Genomic DNA, 14,887 nt, shown 5'->3' with positions numbered 1-14,887 from the left:
AGCTGTCTTGGCTACTTTTTCATTGCTGTGACAAAATGTCTGACAAAGTCAATTTCAGGAAGATTTCAATCAGAAAGTACTGTCCAACATGGTGGGGAGGGGGCTGTACTGCTGAGGCAGTTGGTCACTTTGTGTCTCAGTAGCCTGGAAGCAGAGACATAAATGTTGGTGCTCAGCTCACTCCCTCACCGTCCAAGAGTGTCTTTCCTCCTCAGCAAAACCTCTCTGAAAATGCCCTCAGAGGTGGGCTCAGAGATGTGTCTCCTAGGTGAGTCCTGATCCAGTCAGGTGGACAGAGAAGATGAACCACTATAAAACCCATTTCTCAGGTCACCACAGATCTGATGTGCATTGAAGGCAGTTTGATGAGCATTTGGTCTTGGCTTCCCGTGATACTAGGCTAAACACTGAGCATCTGGATGGCTCAGGTGACAGACCGCCAGAGAAGGCACAGCCTAGTTCTTGTCCTCTTGGCCACAGGGAGGGTCACAGTGGGGAACTCTGTTTCCCTGCACATTCCCCAGACTGCTCTGGTTGGCTTCTACTATGGAGAATACGCATTTCCCCACAGTTGTCCTTGTAGTATCAATATGCTATATAATTTTAACCATTTTTTCTATGAATGGGACTCATAATTTGTGCACTTTTGTGGATTTCAACCATTTGCTACAGCTGCAGCTGATAAAAGACTCAGTTACAAGCAGAGTATTAGTCTTTAAGGCTCACTGGTGTCTCACGGAGGATGTGGAAATGCATCTTATTTACTGACTGACAGTTGTGCTGAAGCAGGGGGGTGCTGTGGTTCCGACTTGTCCTTCTCAGATGAATACCCTAGGTGGTAGCTGAGGGTCGATCCTCTCAAGTTCCCAGGCCTTGAGCTTGTTTGTCCTGGAGCTGCCTTCCATTGCCCTCCCTAGCTCCTCCCCGCAGGTCTCCTGCTCAGGCCCACAGAGGGCTGGTTGTTTACTTTGATAGGCAGCAGAAGCCTAGGACACCACACAGTGCAAGACTCATTGTAGCTGGGGCTGTAGTTGGTAGAGTTGCTCACCTGATACGCACAAAGCCCTGGGTTCCATCCCCAGCAGAAAGTTGTGTGTCCTGTCCACTTCTCTTCTGACAGTCTTGGGTTCTTCTGCTACATCCTGTTGTTGTCCTTGAAAGTGGCCAGAGTAGTGACTCCAGAAGTTAGCTCACTGAGTGACGATGAGGTGCCAGGGTAGGGTGGCGACACAGAAGATCTACAAAGTAATACTAGGAACCTACAGATGAGTGTCCGGGTTGGGGATCCGTGTAGCTCTATACCAAACATTAAAGACAGAGGGTGTGGGGCACACGCGTGCATGTGTATGTGAGTGTGTGCACCATGATGTGCTTGTGTATGTGAGCGTGTGCCCCCGTAAGAGCTCTTGAGAGGCCAGGAGAGTACAGCAGCTCACTTCCTCTCACACCTTCCTGCTTAGATTTTGAGACAAGATCTCTTACTGAACCTGGAGCTGGCCGTTTTGGCTGGGATGTTAGGAGTGACTCATGGATCCCCCTGTTTCTGTCTGCCAGTGTTGCAGCTACAGATACTTCAGCCATGCCTGCCTTTACACGGCTTCTCAGAATATCAACTCAGGCCCTTATGCTGTCATATAAACACCCCTACCCACCCAGGCGGCTCCCTAGCCAGCATAAGTTTTTAAGTTTAAATTTTTATTGTCTGTAAAAAGCAGTCATCCACAGAACTGATGGGTTCTGCAGAAGCCTAGTTCACAGAATCAAATGCATTTCAGTCAGTCTAAAAGGGCCAGAGTGTTTCTGCTGTCATTCCTGTGGTTTCCAGGGACCGTTTCGTCAGAGTCTAAATTGTATAGGAAATAACGGCAATTCATAGCAGCCTACAATCCTCTTAAAAATAGTAATTCTAGGTGATTGAGAAGAGGTAGCCATTCCCTCGTGTCTGAGAACACAGGTTAGGATGTCTGTGCATCTTCTTGCATTTTCTCTTTCCCTTTGTCACATCCTAAGATTCCTTTATCTCCCTGGTTACGTAATGGCTCTGGGGTAAATAGCATGAGGCCATGCGCAGCTGACAGCTTTTTTTAGTATTAGGGACAAAGCAGGGCCTACCCTAGGGAAATGTCTGCACCTCTCAAAAATGCACATCTACTCGTCTTGGCCACCAGGAACTGGCCCCAAAGTTCTCAACCTGCTTAGCCAATTGAGATCTTTCATCTTGGTCGACTGAACTGTAGTTGGATGCTTACCCGAGGGACAAGAGCTATTTCTTTCTCGGGTTCATGATTAAGTCACCTAGCCTGTGAGAGCTGAGAAAGTATGTGGTGTTAGCAACATTTTTGTATGGGTAAAGATAAAATAGAAGAGAAAGACAAAAACTGCATTTGATCACATTTCTGCTCCATACGTTTACATCTGTTACGGTATTTCAGGTGTGGTGCCTGAAGTGAATCCTGTGTCCTGCTAAAGCTTCTCTAAGAGTGGTGGCTGTGGTTTTCTGTGAGAGTTCTGGTCAGCCTTGCACAACAGCATAGTCAGGCACACCTGAGCTGTGTGAACAGTATGAGGAGGGTTGACATCAGTGGGAGGGGTGAAAGATGAGAAACCCGCCTGTAGACGGGTACTGACCTGAACTGTGTTCATCACAATTGACTGTTCTCTGTCTTCTAATTCAGGCGAAGGAGTGCTGAGGGACACTCGGTGCTGCTGAAGCCAGGACAGTGTCACCACAGCCATTGGAAAGCACACTCATCGTGGCTTGGAGAAACCGTGTGCTTTGAGGATGCTGTTTGCCTTTGATGAAAAAGAAACTCCAGGCAGCAGACCTTTCTGTCTGTGTTTACTGTAGTGTTGTGTGATGACCATGGAGGGAAGTTTACACCACTGTTGCTGATGACTGCTTCTTGCCTCCGTGGACATGAGTGATCCAAGGCCATCACAGGCAGAGAAGCACAAGCTTGGCAGAGCTGCCTCCAAATTCAAGGACCCTTCCAGAGCCATGCAGTCTGACGATTATTTTGCTCGGAAATTTAAAGCCATCAATGGCAGCATGGGGCCTGCTACTTTAAACACGTCCAGTCTGAGTGAGGGCGGTGGAGGTGGTGGTGGACCAGCCAATGGTACCCCAGCAGTACCCAAGATGGGTGTGAGGGCCAGAGTGTCTGAGTGGCCTCCTAAAAAGGACTGCTCCAAGGACCTGGCTTGCAAGACGCTGTGGGAGAGCCGTTCTCAGTCCAGCTATGAGAGTGCCACCTCCATCATCCAGAATGGCCAAAATGACCAGGTTGACAGGCAGCAAGAGGAGCAGCTAGACCTGGACTTTGTAGAGGCAAAGTACACCATCGGAGACATCTTCGTGCATTCTCCCCAGAGAGGGCTCCACCCCATACGGCAGAGGAGCAACAGTGATATCACCATCAGTGACATCGATACCGAGGATGTCCTGGACCAACATGCGGTCAACCCAAACACGGGAGCAGCCCTGCACAGGGAGTACGGGAGCACTTCATCTATTGACAGGCAGGGTCTGTCTGGAGAGAATGTTTTCGCCATGCTCCGAGGGTACCGAATAGAGAGTTACGACCCTAAAGTGACCAGCTCCTTTGGGTTTCCAGATTTCTTTCCCTGTGACACCGCCATCTCCCCCAGTCTCCATGCTGCAGCCCAGATTTCCAGAGGAGAATTCGTCCGCATCTCAGGGTTGGACTACATGGATGGTGGTCTCTTGATGGGAAGGGACAGAGACAAGCCCTTCAAACGCAGGTTAAAGTCAGAGTCTGTGGAAACCTCACTCTTCCGAAAACTTCGGACAGTCAAGAGTGAGCACGAGACCTTCAAGTTCACTTCTGACCTGGAGGAGGGCCGCCTGGACCGGGGCATCCGCCCATGGAGTTGCCAGAGGTGTTTTGCCCATTATGATGTGCAGAGTATCCTCTTCAACATCAATGAAGCCATGGCCACACGGGCCAGTGTGGGCAAGAGAAAGAACATCACCACAGGGGCCTCGGCTGCATCACAGACTCCGGTTCCTGTAGGCCCGGCTGGAGGCTGCGAGTCCCCACTGGGCAGCAAGGAGGACCTCAACGCCAAGGAGAACCCAGACGCTGATGAGGGCGATGGGAAGAGCAACGACCTGGTCCTCAGCTGCCCATATTTTCGCAACGAGACCGGTGGGGAGGGCGACAGACGCATTGCACTCTCTCGGGCCAACTCAGCCTCTTTCAGCTCTGGGGAAAGCTGCTCCTTTGAGTCATCCCTCAGCTCACACTGTACCAACGCAGGTGTCTCTGTCTTGGAGGTGCCACGGGAAAACCAGCCCATCCACAGGGAGAAGGTCAAACGTTACATCATAGAGCACGTTGACCTCGGGGCCTACTACTACCGCAAGTTCTTCTATGGCAAAGGTAGGCAACTGGGGCTTCCTGCAGGGGCCCTGGGACTCTTCTACACTGCTGTGTCACTTTAGTCCTTCCTGGGAGACACACACACACACACACACACACACACACACACACACACACACCCTCCCCAATGTCCTAAGGACAAACCAAGGTACAATTCCATGAGCATTCACTCTGGAGAATCAGTGAGTGAGTCTATTATACTTACTAATAGAGCGTAGGTAAGGAAGGGGTTCACATCTCATTATTTCTGACCGCTCCTCCCACCCAGCTCCCTTTTCTCCAGAGCCTGCTTTCCTCTGCAGCACTTAGAATGAAGGATGCTGGGAGGCAGAGAAGAGAGTTTCACACTGGGTTGGAGCTAAAGCTGTTTGCATACTTGCCTCCATGCACAAGACCCTGAGTTCAGTGGCCAGTCTTACAAACCAAACCCCTGCACTATCCCTCTCTCCTGTCACAACAGCACTTTGCTATTTAGTGTCTGGGGTACTGGGGACCTGCCCCTTTGCCATGGCTGAAGTGCCTGTCCGTGGTAACTACAGCTTGGAAGTCCATGCTTGGTTACCTAGGACTATGGTTGGGCCAGCAGAGGACACTCACGGAGGCACAGACCACCCAGCTCTGTCTTTAAGGTGAGCTGGGCGTCCTGCAAAGGACTTAGAGCAGTTCCTGTCACTCCACATGGGCCCCATGCATTTCTTACATGAGTGTGTGAGGGAGGCCTTCTCTACTGAAAGAGGCCATTGTCTCTGCCACAGCCGGACACAGAATTAAAGGCAGCACTTTGTTCTGATGGTTAAAGATGGGGAGAGAAGCAGAAGGGAGCTGGACTGAGCTGGAAGTGTCTGGTGAAGCTGCCACCTGGCTCCACACATACTCACCCCCCTCCCCCCTGTGTCACTAATGCCAGGCTGAGGGTTGGGGGAGTTATGAATCCCCTAAACTCTCTGCTGAGTCAGTCATGACTGTTTCCTTTGAGTTTCATGTCCCCGCCTTTTCTTCCCATTTTGTAGAGTTGGTGACTAAAAGGGAGTCACTGTTAAATTCAGGAGGGTGAGCAGAGTGCCACCCAGCAAGAGGACTATTCTAAGATACATGCTCCTCCCTGAGGGGACACTGTTGATGGACTCTGCTCTGCTTCTCTCCCTGGCCCTCATCACTGCTGCAAACAGGTCCATTGGATCCAGGAACTCATAGCAAGAGGAACTTCCCAGATGAACCTGGGACTCTGGCACCAAGGGACAGTGCCAGGCCCCTGCTCTCCTGCACAGGCCATGAGGGCACAGGGAGTCAGTGTAAGAACCTGCAAAGGCCTGTTCACACCAGACCTCAGCAGGTCTTAGGTCAGCCATGGGGAAACAGGAAGGAGGGTGCTGCTTTTTCTGTGAGGCTTGCTGGATGGCCAAAGTGGAGACCTCAGAGGTATTCTGCTCTGGTACAGTGAGGGGGAAGGTCCCATCGGTTCTGGGATCTGGTAAAGCCACTTTGCATCTGCTCAGCTCCAAGCTCCTTGCCCCTTCCACCTCAAAATGCATAGAAGCTGGACCAAGGGGCTTTCCCAGCAGCCTGCTGCCTCTCCTCCTCTTTCCCTTTCCTACCCCTCCCCCCTTCTTCCTCCTGAGATCATTCAACTGAGAACTGCAGCAAGCAGAGGTGGCTGTCTGTGGCTCCCGCCATCCCTTGCGTGCCGTCACATATGTGCGCATGCATTGGGAGAGCTGAGGTTGGCGCCAGGAGTTCTTCTGGACTCTTTACCCTTCTTTTAGAGGCATGGTCTCCCACTGAAACCAGCACTTACTGGTGCCACTGGTCAGGCTTCCCAGGTGGCCTTAGGGACCCCCTGCTTCTGCTCTCCTGTGTGTCAGGGATTAGATGGCATTTGGGTGAGGTTTATGATCTAGTCTTCACACTGTTGTCTGTGGAGAGGGGTGTGGCAAGTGACTCATCTAGAGCCATCTTCCCAGCCCACAGCTTCGTTTTCACCTCCCTTGTGAAGGAAGGCATCCCTGAGAGCTGTTTACAGGAGTGCAGCTGCCAGGATGTCTGCATACGGACATTTGCAGCAGTAGTCTGACTAGTCTGACGCAACCCTACAGCAGGTCATATAACCTCTCACCTTTGACCCCTTCTAAAACATGGACCTCATTGGTTTTATATGAAGCAAGTGCAATATTTTTAACATTTTATTATTTCACTCTAGTGCTGTGGGTTTTCCAAGCTTATTAGTGGTTTGGTTAGGTTTGGGTCAGAGGCATGTGGCAACACCAATACTTCAGTCTTCCTGTGTAGGGAATGGACTCATAATGTAGGAATATGGGCTTCTCAAGGCTGGGTGTGACGTCACAGTAGTCTTCTATGGCAGGATCTTTGACCACAGGTCCTAAAGTGGGGTGATAGCCGGCGATCTGTAACACAGGCACACGGCTGACTAGAGGGAAGGGGCCCAGCTGTGCCATGTCATCCCAGTCATGCGAAAACAGTGGCCAGCTAGTTGCTGAAAGGCAGAGAACCTGTAGCTACTTTTGAGGATACAGGAGTCACCGGCTTCAGAAGCCTGGAGGACATGGGTGCTGGGGCTTGCAGCTTCTGTGATCTTGCAGTGTGTTTTACCACCGACATGGACGGCCTGGCAAAGCCGCCCTCATCCATCTCTTCAGTCCCGGCCTTCCTGGTCTGCTCGACTCATTGGTGACTTAGCAATGAACCAGTCTCCCTTTTTAAAATAATGTGGAGTTTAGAATCAGCCTTGGGTTGGGTCCCAGGCATACACACACACACACACACACACACACACACACACACACACACACACACAGAGTCCTTTGTCTTCCTCTCCCCCCTTCTTGATGGAGCAGTCAGGATACAACACCAAGATACCGTGACTCTCATTCCCACACTGCGATCTTGCTAACCACTTCTTTTTATCATGTTCTATTGTATTCTTGTGATGTGTGGATTTTCATTCAACTTATCAACAGCTTCCTCGTGGTTTCCGCCGTGCCTGGGAAGGATTTCGTTTGATTCACTCTTGAAACAATTTTATGGAAATCATCAGCTCATTGGTTTAGAAATAAGGCCAGGCAGTGGGGGGCCAGGGTCTGAATGCACACAGCCATGAGGGGCTTGCTCATAAGCCTTGGTCCAGAGTGGCAGGGCTTCTCAGAACAAAATTAACACAGATCTTTCCTGAAAGGGGTACAGGATGTCCTTTAAAAGAGTCGCCTTTGTTCCCTCCGAGGAAGTGGGGGAGGGGACAGAGCGTAGACTGTTCACATCTTCATGGTCTGTGGACATGCTCTATTTAGGAGATAGACAGCATGTTCTCAAATCCAGGGAAAATTTTAATCTCTTTAGAAACACATGCAGGCATCCACAGACTCCTTACTAAAACTAAAGGCCCCACTGGGAGGTTCCTAGCAAAGACTGGTGAGGCAGATCGCTAAGGGGTCCACAGGGGTCCGCAGGCACAGGCATGGTGCCTGTGGACCATGGGGGCCTCACCTCCACCTCTGCATTCAGAAATGTAGGCGTGTGAAGGAGTCAGAGCCAGAGATGGAAGCAAGATGTGGCTGGGACCTAGGTCCGCAGAGTGGTGAGAGGGACGCCGTCCTGTACTCTCTGATCACTACGCTACACTCCTTGTCACCTTAGATGGAGGCTTATGTGCCACTGCCGCCTTAAACAGTGTTTGTCACAGGAAAGACAGCTGTGAAGAGAGACCAGTGACTCTGTAGACCAGAGTGCTACAGAGCATGGCCAAGAGCAGTAGAGCCCCAAATACCAAATACATGGAGGGAAGGTTAGCTGTGGCTGGGAAAGCTCCAGACTGACCCTGTCAGTCACTAATGCATGTTCTGCTGTAAGGTGAGTTCAGTGCAGTGTCCTGGGCCCCTGTCAGTCACTAATGCATGTTCCACTGTAAGGCAGGTTCAGTGTCCTGGGCCCTGTCACTAATGCATCTCAAAAGAACAAGACACACTGAAGTAGACAGTTAACGTCCTCGTACTGTTTTACTGAGTGGTTTTAAACCACTGATTACAGAAGCAAATGGCTGCCCAGCTTCTTCCAACCTGATGTGCTTGGTGACACTGTCCTGCCCACTGTCTTGACTGTTGGCAGCATGTCCTGTGTCTACCACATAGGCTTTCTCCATTCTGAAACTGACCCACCTTCACCCAAAAGTAGGCTCTTTGTGGTTTCTGGCTCTGCCTGGTTCTAGAAGGACTGAGTATCTGTGTCACACTATTCTGGTCCCCACGCAGTATAAGACAAATGGCCTGTATGTATTTCAGAACCAATTTGGGCAGTGTTGGCTGGAGTGGAGCAGGCAGTTGCCCCTTTGGTGACTTCAGATTGCTCCAGAAGTTCTCAAGCACAAAACCACAGCTAGGACCCTTGCAGAGCTGCAGGCTTCCCAAACTCAAAAGCTGAGAGTTGAGCAAAAATAGCTAAAACCTAGAAGGTAGCATTCAGAGGGGAGGGGATAAATGTGGTGTTTTTTTGTAAGGGTGGGGAAAAACATCATGGTTGAAGGATATTACCCCTGGAGAAGTGACCAGGCTGTGGGTCACAGAGCATGGATGAACAGTTCCTGGGGTCTCATCTACCCCCTCCCCGCTGGATTCTGTGTGAATCACTGTCTGATGGGGCTGCTAACGATAGGCGTGCCCCTTACTGTGTCAGTGGGTATATGGTAATTGTTCCTGTGTTTGGCAAAGCCCGACTGCCTCAGCTGTGTGTGGTGAGTTGGGCTATTTCTGAAGAAACATCAATATGGATGCTACAGGGAGACATAGTGAGTGACTCTTTGCTGTTCTGTGGTCCAGAGAGTTGTCCATCGCACAGGGAGTAGCCATCACTGGGAGGAGGGTTGCATTGTGAATGGGGATTGCGTCCTTGAATGTGCCCCATGTCCACGCTGCTACGTGTCCCCTGCCATGTGGCTGTTACACAGAGGCATGCAGGCTGGTGACTGTCCATTAGGAAGTATGTCCTGTAATGTCCTCTGCCTGGTAGATGGGACACCCCAAGGTCCCTCCCGGCCATGGGGTTATGTGACTTGGGTGTTTTTTCAAGGATCAGGGATTTATGGGAAAGGAAAGATGAACTGACAGCTTGATGGAGGGAGTTACTGGATTTGTAGGAGCAGTGACCTTCACAGCCCAGGAACTATCATGTGTTTCCTGTCTCTAAATTTCTCCTTAGACACCAGGGACAGTTTAATGACATGGTGACCTTTGCCACTCCACTGATAGCTAAGCTTACTCTGGCTAGTCTGAATGGCTCATTGGGTAACCTCAGGCGTCTCATTCAGTGTGAGAAGGCCACCTTCCATATGGAACGGAGCAGTGCAGACCCCCCCCCCCCCCAGTGTGAGGATGTTCCCAATGGTGCCATCTACAGAGCAACAGCCCTGACGTGGGAGCCTCAGCACACGGTGACACGCAGAGCAAAGCAGAGCAGAGCAGAGCAGAGCAGGAAAGCAGACGGGGAGCCGGGTAACCCAGGAGGTGACACAAGCTAGGGAAGCTGGTCTAGGGCCAGCTGTGGGAAGGATCATGGTGTAGCCTGTGGCACTGCTCTTGGATCCACTATATGAACTGCTGCCCCAGCACTGCTCTCTCCCTAATCTGCTCTTTTGAATCGCAGAGCACCAGAATTACTTCGGAATAGATGAAAATCTCGGCCCTGTGGCGGTCAGCATCCGGAGGGAGAAGGTGGAAGATCCCAGGGAGAAAGAAGGGTCGCAGTTCAACTACAGGGTGGCCTTCAGGACAAGTGAGGTAGGAAGCTGCTGTTGGCGTCCAGCTCTCCCCGCCATTGCCACACTTATGAATTAGAAAGCCTCATCTTGATGGCCAGGACACAGAGAGGCGGCTGTGTGGTTTCATCCTAAGTAACCACTCGGAAGCCTGTCCTGGCCCTCAGGTGACCACAGCTCACCATGCTGCATAGTAGGGTGGCCTGGTGAAGGTGGGCAGTTCTGGGGCTGAGACAGGAAAACAGATGTGGTCTACACAGTTCCCGTCCGAAGTTAGAAATGAGTTTAAAACCACATGTTTGTCCAGCCCACATCATGGAGAACAGCTTGCTGTGCCCCATGGGCCTCATACTGAGTAAAAACTGAGGTCTTTAGACACATAGTGCTTCTAAACATCAGACATCAACCACCCTAAGGAATCAGGGTCCCCTGCACAGCAGGTCTTGGTCCTTTGGCCCACATAATTGGAGTGGGGCCTGATTGGCATATCTTCCACAGTGTGCCAGCTGACCACTTCAGGTCAGACAGAAAAAGAGTCTACTTTCCTTTGCTTGTGTAAGCATGGTGACACTGTGTCCCAGCTGGTATTTGCAGATGTCTGCTGAGCCAGACTGACTGGGTGCTGATGCTGATAACCTGACGCTGACTATGTCCATGTGAGCTAAGCCCTGCCCTGAGTGGCAGCTGTGCAGTCAGACCTGTGCAGACTAAAGTTAGGAATTTAAATAATTGATGTGGCCAACTGTCATGGTGGCTTTCATGCTAGTCACTGTCCTTCCACCTATTGACAGAAGGGCTAGTATGTGTGCCATGTGCCTCTGGGATGACATTCAGTTCCCAAGGTCAAGCAATAAGATCTCTTGGACCACAGGGAGGTGGCTTTCCCTATCATGACATCCTGGAATGGTGGCCCAGACATCTTCCTTACTTTTCTATTTCTGTGAAGATACCATGACCAAGGCAATATAAAAGAAAACATTTATTGGGGCTCATGGTTACCAAGGGTTAGAGTCCATGATCGTCATGGGAGGAACAGGCAGCAGGCAGGCATGGCACTGGAACCATCGTTAAGAGCTCACATCTATAAGCAGGAGGTAGAGACGGGGCTAACCGAAAGGCTTGGGCTTTTGAAACCTCAAAGCCTGTCTCCAGGCTAACAAGGCCACACCTCCTAATCCTTCCCAAACAGTTCCATCAACCAGGGACCAGCATTCAAATATATGAGCCTATATTCTCACCCAGAACACTGCGTCAGGTTTCCAAGGTATAGAGCAAAGCACAAGACTGGGTTCAGTGGTCCTCCTCTCAGCCACCCACCCACATGCAGCCAAGAGTGTTCAGTATGTGTTCAGTCTTCAATAGAAGACATGGGAAGGAGTGGAAACAGAAGTGCACAGATGGAAGGAGGAAGATGTGCTGGGGCTTCAGCCTGTGCCCCTCCTCAGTAGCCTTCCCAGGGGCTTCAGAGCTTCAGTTGTCTGGTGAGGCCCTGGCTCCTTTCATAGGTTCTCACCTGGTTGTCTCAGCCGTCCCGATGTCTTCCCATCCCGCTACAGGGATGTCGTTGATAAAAGGCATGTTTATTTGATGTTTTCAGAGGGAGAGCCTTGTTTCCATTTGATATACTGTCAGTCCCCTTGTGAATGACCAGCACAGATCCTAACCAGAGTCTCATTTGCCACAGCTCACAACTCTGAGAGGAGCAATCCTAGAAGATGCCGTCCCCTCCACAGCCCGGCATGGCACTGCCCGGGGCCTGCCCCTCAAGGAAGTGCTGGAATACGTTATCCCGGAGTTGAGTATCCCGTGTCTGCGGCAAGCAGCCAACTCCCCCAAAGTCCCAGAGCAGCTGCTTAAGTTGGATGAACAAGGGGTACGTACAGCGTGTGGCCAGAACAAGGGGTGCGTACAGCGTGTGGCCAGAAAGCTCATGCAAACCTGGACTGTACGATTGAAAATGGAATTTTCCATTTGTGTGACCCCGCCCCCAGACAAGTACTTACTGTGTCTTTGGCTGGTCTTGAACTTGAAATCCCCCTGCCTCAGTCTCCCAGGTAGCCAGAATTATAAACATGAGCTGTCACACTAAATTCTCATGTTCCTTCCTTTGAAACCATTTATAATAAATGCCTCCATGTAAAGTGTGAGGCCCCATAGACCACTGTAGCCAATTCCACAGAGGCTGCATTTTCCCCTAACCCATGTGGTTTTGCTTTGTGGGAACAGACCGCATGACAGCTATAGCCTGCCATGTTCTCACGGTGAGGCAGGTGATTCATGAAGCCATAAGCCAGGAAGGTCCAGAAAGAAGTTCTGCCTGTCATTGTGAGCCTCGGGGGATGCTGTCTGAGAGTTGTATGTCCAGGAGCCAGTCAAGGAGGCAGACTCCAGTTGTTTCCTTGCTTTCTCTCCTGGCTGACGTGGCTTTATTCTGTGATGACATGTTGACCTAGGCATCAGCTGACCTTTCAGCTCTGACAGTTCTCCTGTGTCATGAAAATAAAGGGCTCTTGGGCAATAGCTGTGGAGAACTTTTTACCCCTGAAGGAGATGCAGTTTGGCACCACCCAATTGACTCCGCCCTTCTAACTGGACACCACTGGTGCCTACACAAGAAGGAGTTCACATATTTAAGTAGTAATTAACCTCACTGTGGCTCCTCTGTCTCGGGGTCTGTAGCCCTACTGGTCTCCTGTGACTGGCTCTTGGCCATATTTCCCTTCAGGACACAGTGTGGAGACTTGAGCTTGTTCATTTGGTTGTTGGATTTTGGTAAGATGTTTCAAGCAAGGAGCCAGAACGCTGTGGAGAGCTGAAAAGAAATTATGATGTGGGGCCATGAGGGCTTTGAAATGTGTTTCCATAAATTAACCCCCCAGCTTCTAGAATGCCAGTGTGTATGTGTGTGTGTGCACGTGTGTGTGTGTGCACTTGCCACATGTATGTGCTGCCTGTGGAGAAAAGTGCATCCAATACCCTGTAGCTGAACTGTGAGTCACCCCACATGGACGCTAGAGTTCAGATTCTCGAAGAACAGCAGGTGCTCATGGCCGCGGAGCCCTTCTGCAGCCTTTCCCTGTGCTGTGGGTGTTTTCCTGTGTATGTATGAGCCCTGAAGAGGATCAGTTCTCTAAAGCTGGAGTCAGCAGTGATTCTGAGCTGTCATCTGGGTGCTGGGACTTGAAGTGTGGCCCTCTGTATGGGCAACAAGTACTCCTTACACCATTTCTTCTTTCCCTTTTCCTAGAGACTGCTCTAGTTCACACACAGGGAATTCATAGGTGGGTCTTTTGTGATGTCTCCAGACATACACCTCAGTAGAGCATCTGTGACAAAGTCTGTCCTGAAGGCTGGCTGCTCCTCCCCTCTTGGCCACGTGGCCCAGACACATAGGTAGACATCACATTTGCTTTCCCCAGGCCTCAGGTGCACATCACCAACTGAGTGAGCTGTGGGGCTGAGTCGGGGCTGAGCCGCTGCACTCTGAGCAGCTGGATTTCAAGGAAGTTCATAGCCTTTCTTTCCTGCTTCCTTCACTTGTGTTTATATCTTTTTGTGGATAATGACAAGCTGTCCTGGTCACTGTTCTGTTGCTGTGAAGAGACACTGTGACCAAGGCAACTCCTATAAAAGAAAGCATTTAACTGTGGACTTGCTTACAGATATCCCATTATTCTGTCAGGAAGTGTGGTGGCATGCAGGGACACATGATGCTGGAGGAGCTGAGTGTCCTACCTCTTGATTCATGAGCAGAGGGGTGGGGGATGTTGGCTTACTGTGGGCTTTTGAGACTTCAGAGCCCACCCCAGTGACACACTTCCCCTAACAAGGCTTACCTCACCTCTAACCCTTCTCACTAGTACCGCCCCCTGCTGACTCAGCATTCAAATCTATGAACCCATGGAGGCCATTCTTATTCAAATCACTACCTAAAGCTTCTGGTGTAGGGACAGAGTGGCCAGCCTTGATCCTGACCCAAGAGGAATAGATGTGGCTGAGTCCCCTGTTGTCTCTGTGTGTATCCTACTCACAGCCCTGAGCCACAAGAAACTGACAATCTAGTGTTTGAGTGTGCCCCAGCTCCTAGACCCCAGTGAGTGTGCCCCAGCTCCCAGACCCCAGTGACTGTGCCCCGGCTCTCAGGCCCCAGTGAGTGTGCCCCGGCTCCCAGACCCCAGTGAGTGTGCCCCGGCTCTCAGGCCCTGGCTCTGCTATTTCCCTCACACCCCTGCCTGCGGTTTCTCTTGGGTGGGTTAGGTTGGTTTGGAGTTTGAGGTAAGTGCTGAGATCAGCCCGGGCTCAGCAGGTGAGGGCTGGAAGAGCGGTCTGGGAAGAAGGGAGTCAGAATGTTTGCTTGTCAAAGGCAGTGACTATGTTTTAGTTTTCTAAGAGTCCAAGTGACAGTAAGTCACTTCCCAGATATGGTCACATTGTTGCCAGTGGCTCTGCATCCCTGCACCCATTTCTCCCTAATGATCCGTGTTACTGGCAACTCCCTGGAGAGCAAGTGAGCGATGGAGGTATGGTGGTGACAACCAGGGTGCAGCCTGTCCCTGGTCACGTTGTGCATCTCCCTGTATTTGCAAGGTCTAAATTCTGACTGTCATCATTTCCCGAAGGTCGTGGTGCCCATGACGCAGGCCTAGTGTTGGAAACTCCACCCCATTCTCGGTTTGGATCTAGACAGTGTGGGGTTTGGGCGCCTGGCTGGCAGAGAGAGTCTGCA

The 14,887-nt window shown here is 50.9% G+C and overlaps 1 protein-coding gene across 4 annotated transcripts in view; it reads left to right on the top strand.

Annotated features, from left to right (window-relative positions):
- The window catches only part of Sipa1l2 (signal-induced proliferation-associated 1 like 2), a 155,971-nt gene that overhangs the window by 80,081 nt on the left and 61,003 nt on the right, over nt 1–14,887 (top strand). For all 4 annotated transcript variants that reach the window (XM_087594953.1, XM_087594952.1, NM_001434585.1 and 1 more), the window contains 3 exon segments: nt 2,676–4,403; nt 10,050–10,183; nt 11,846–12,034. In XM_087594953.1, the coding sequence (XP_087451079.1) occupies nt 2,918–4,403; nt 10,050–10,183; nt 11,846–12,034 (1,809 nt within the window). In that variant the 5' untranslated portion in view covers nt 2,676–2,917.

The sequence above is a fragment of the Rattus norvegicus genome, chromosome 19, assembly GCF_021556685.1.
Source record: "Rattus norvegicus strain SHRSP/BbbUtx chromosome 19, alternate assembly SHRSP_T2T, whole genome shotgun sequence".
NCBI classification, from domain to species: domain Eukaryota; kingdom Metazoa; phylum Chordata; class Mammalia; order Rodentia; family Muridae; genus Rattus; species Rattus norvegicus.
Note: the sequence above shows the minus strand (reverse complement) of the source record. Positions and strands in the feature narration are given on the sequence as shown.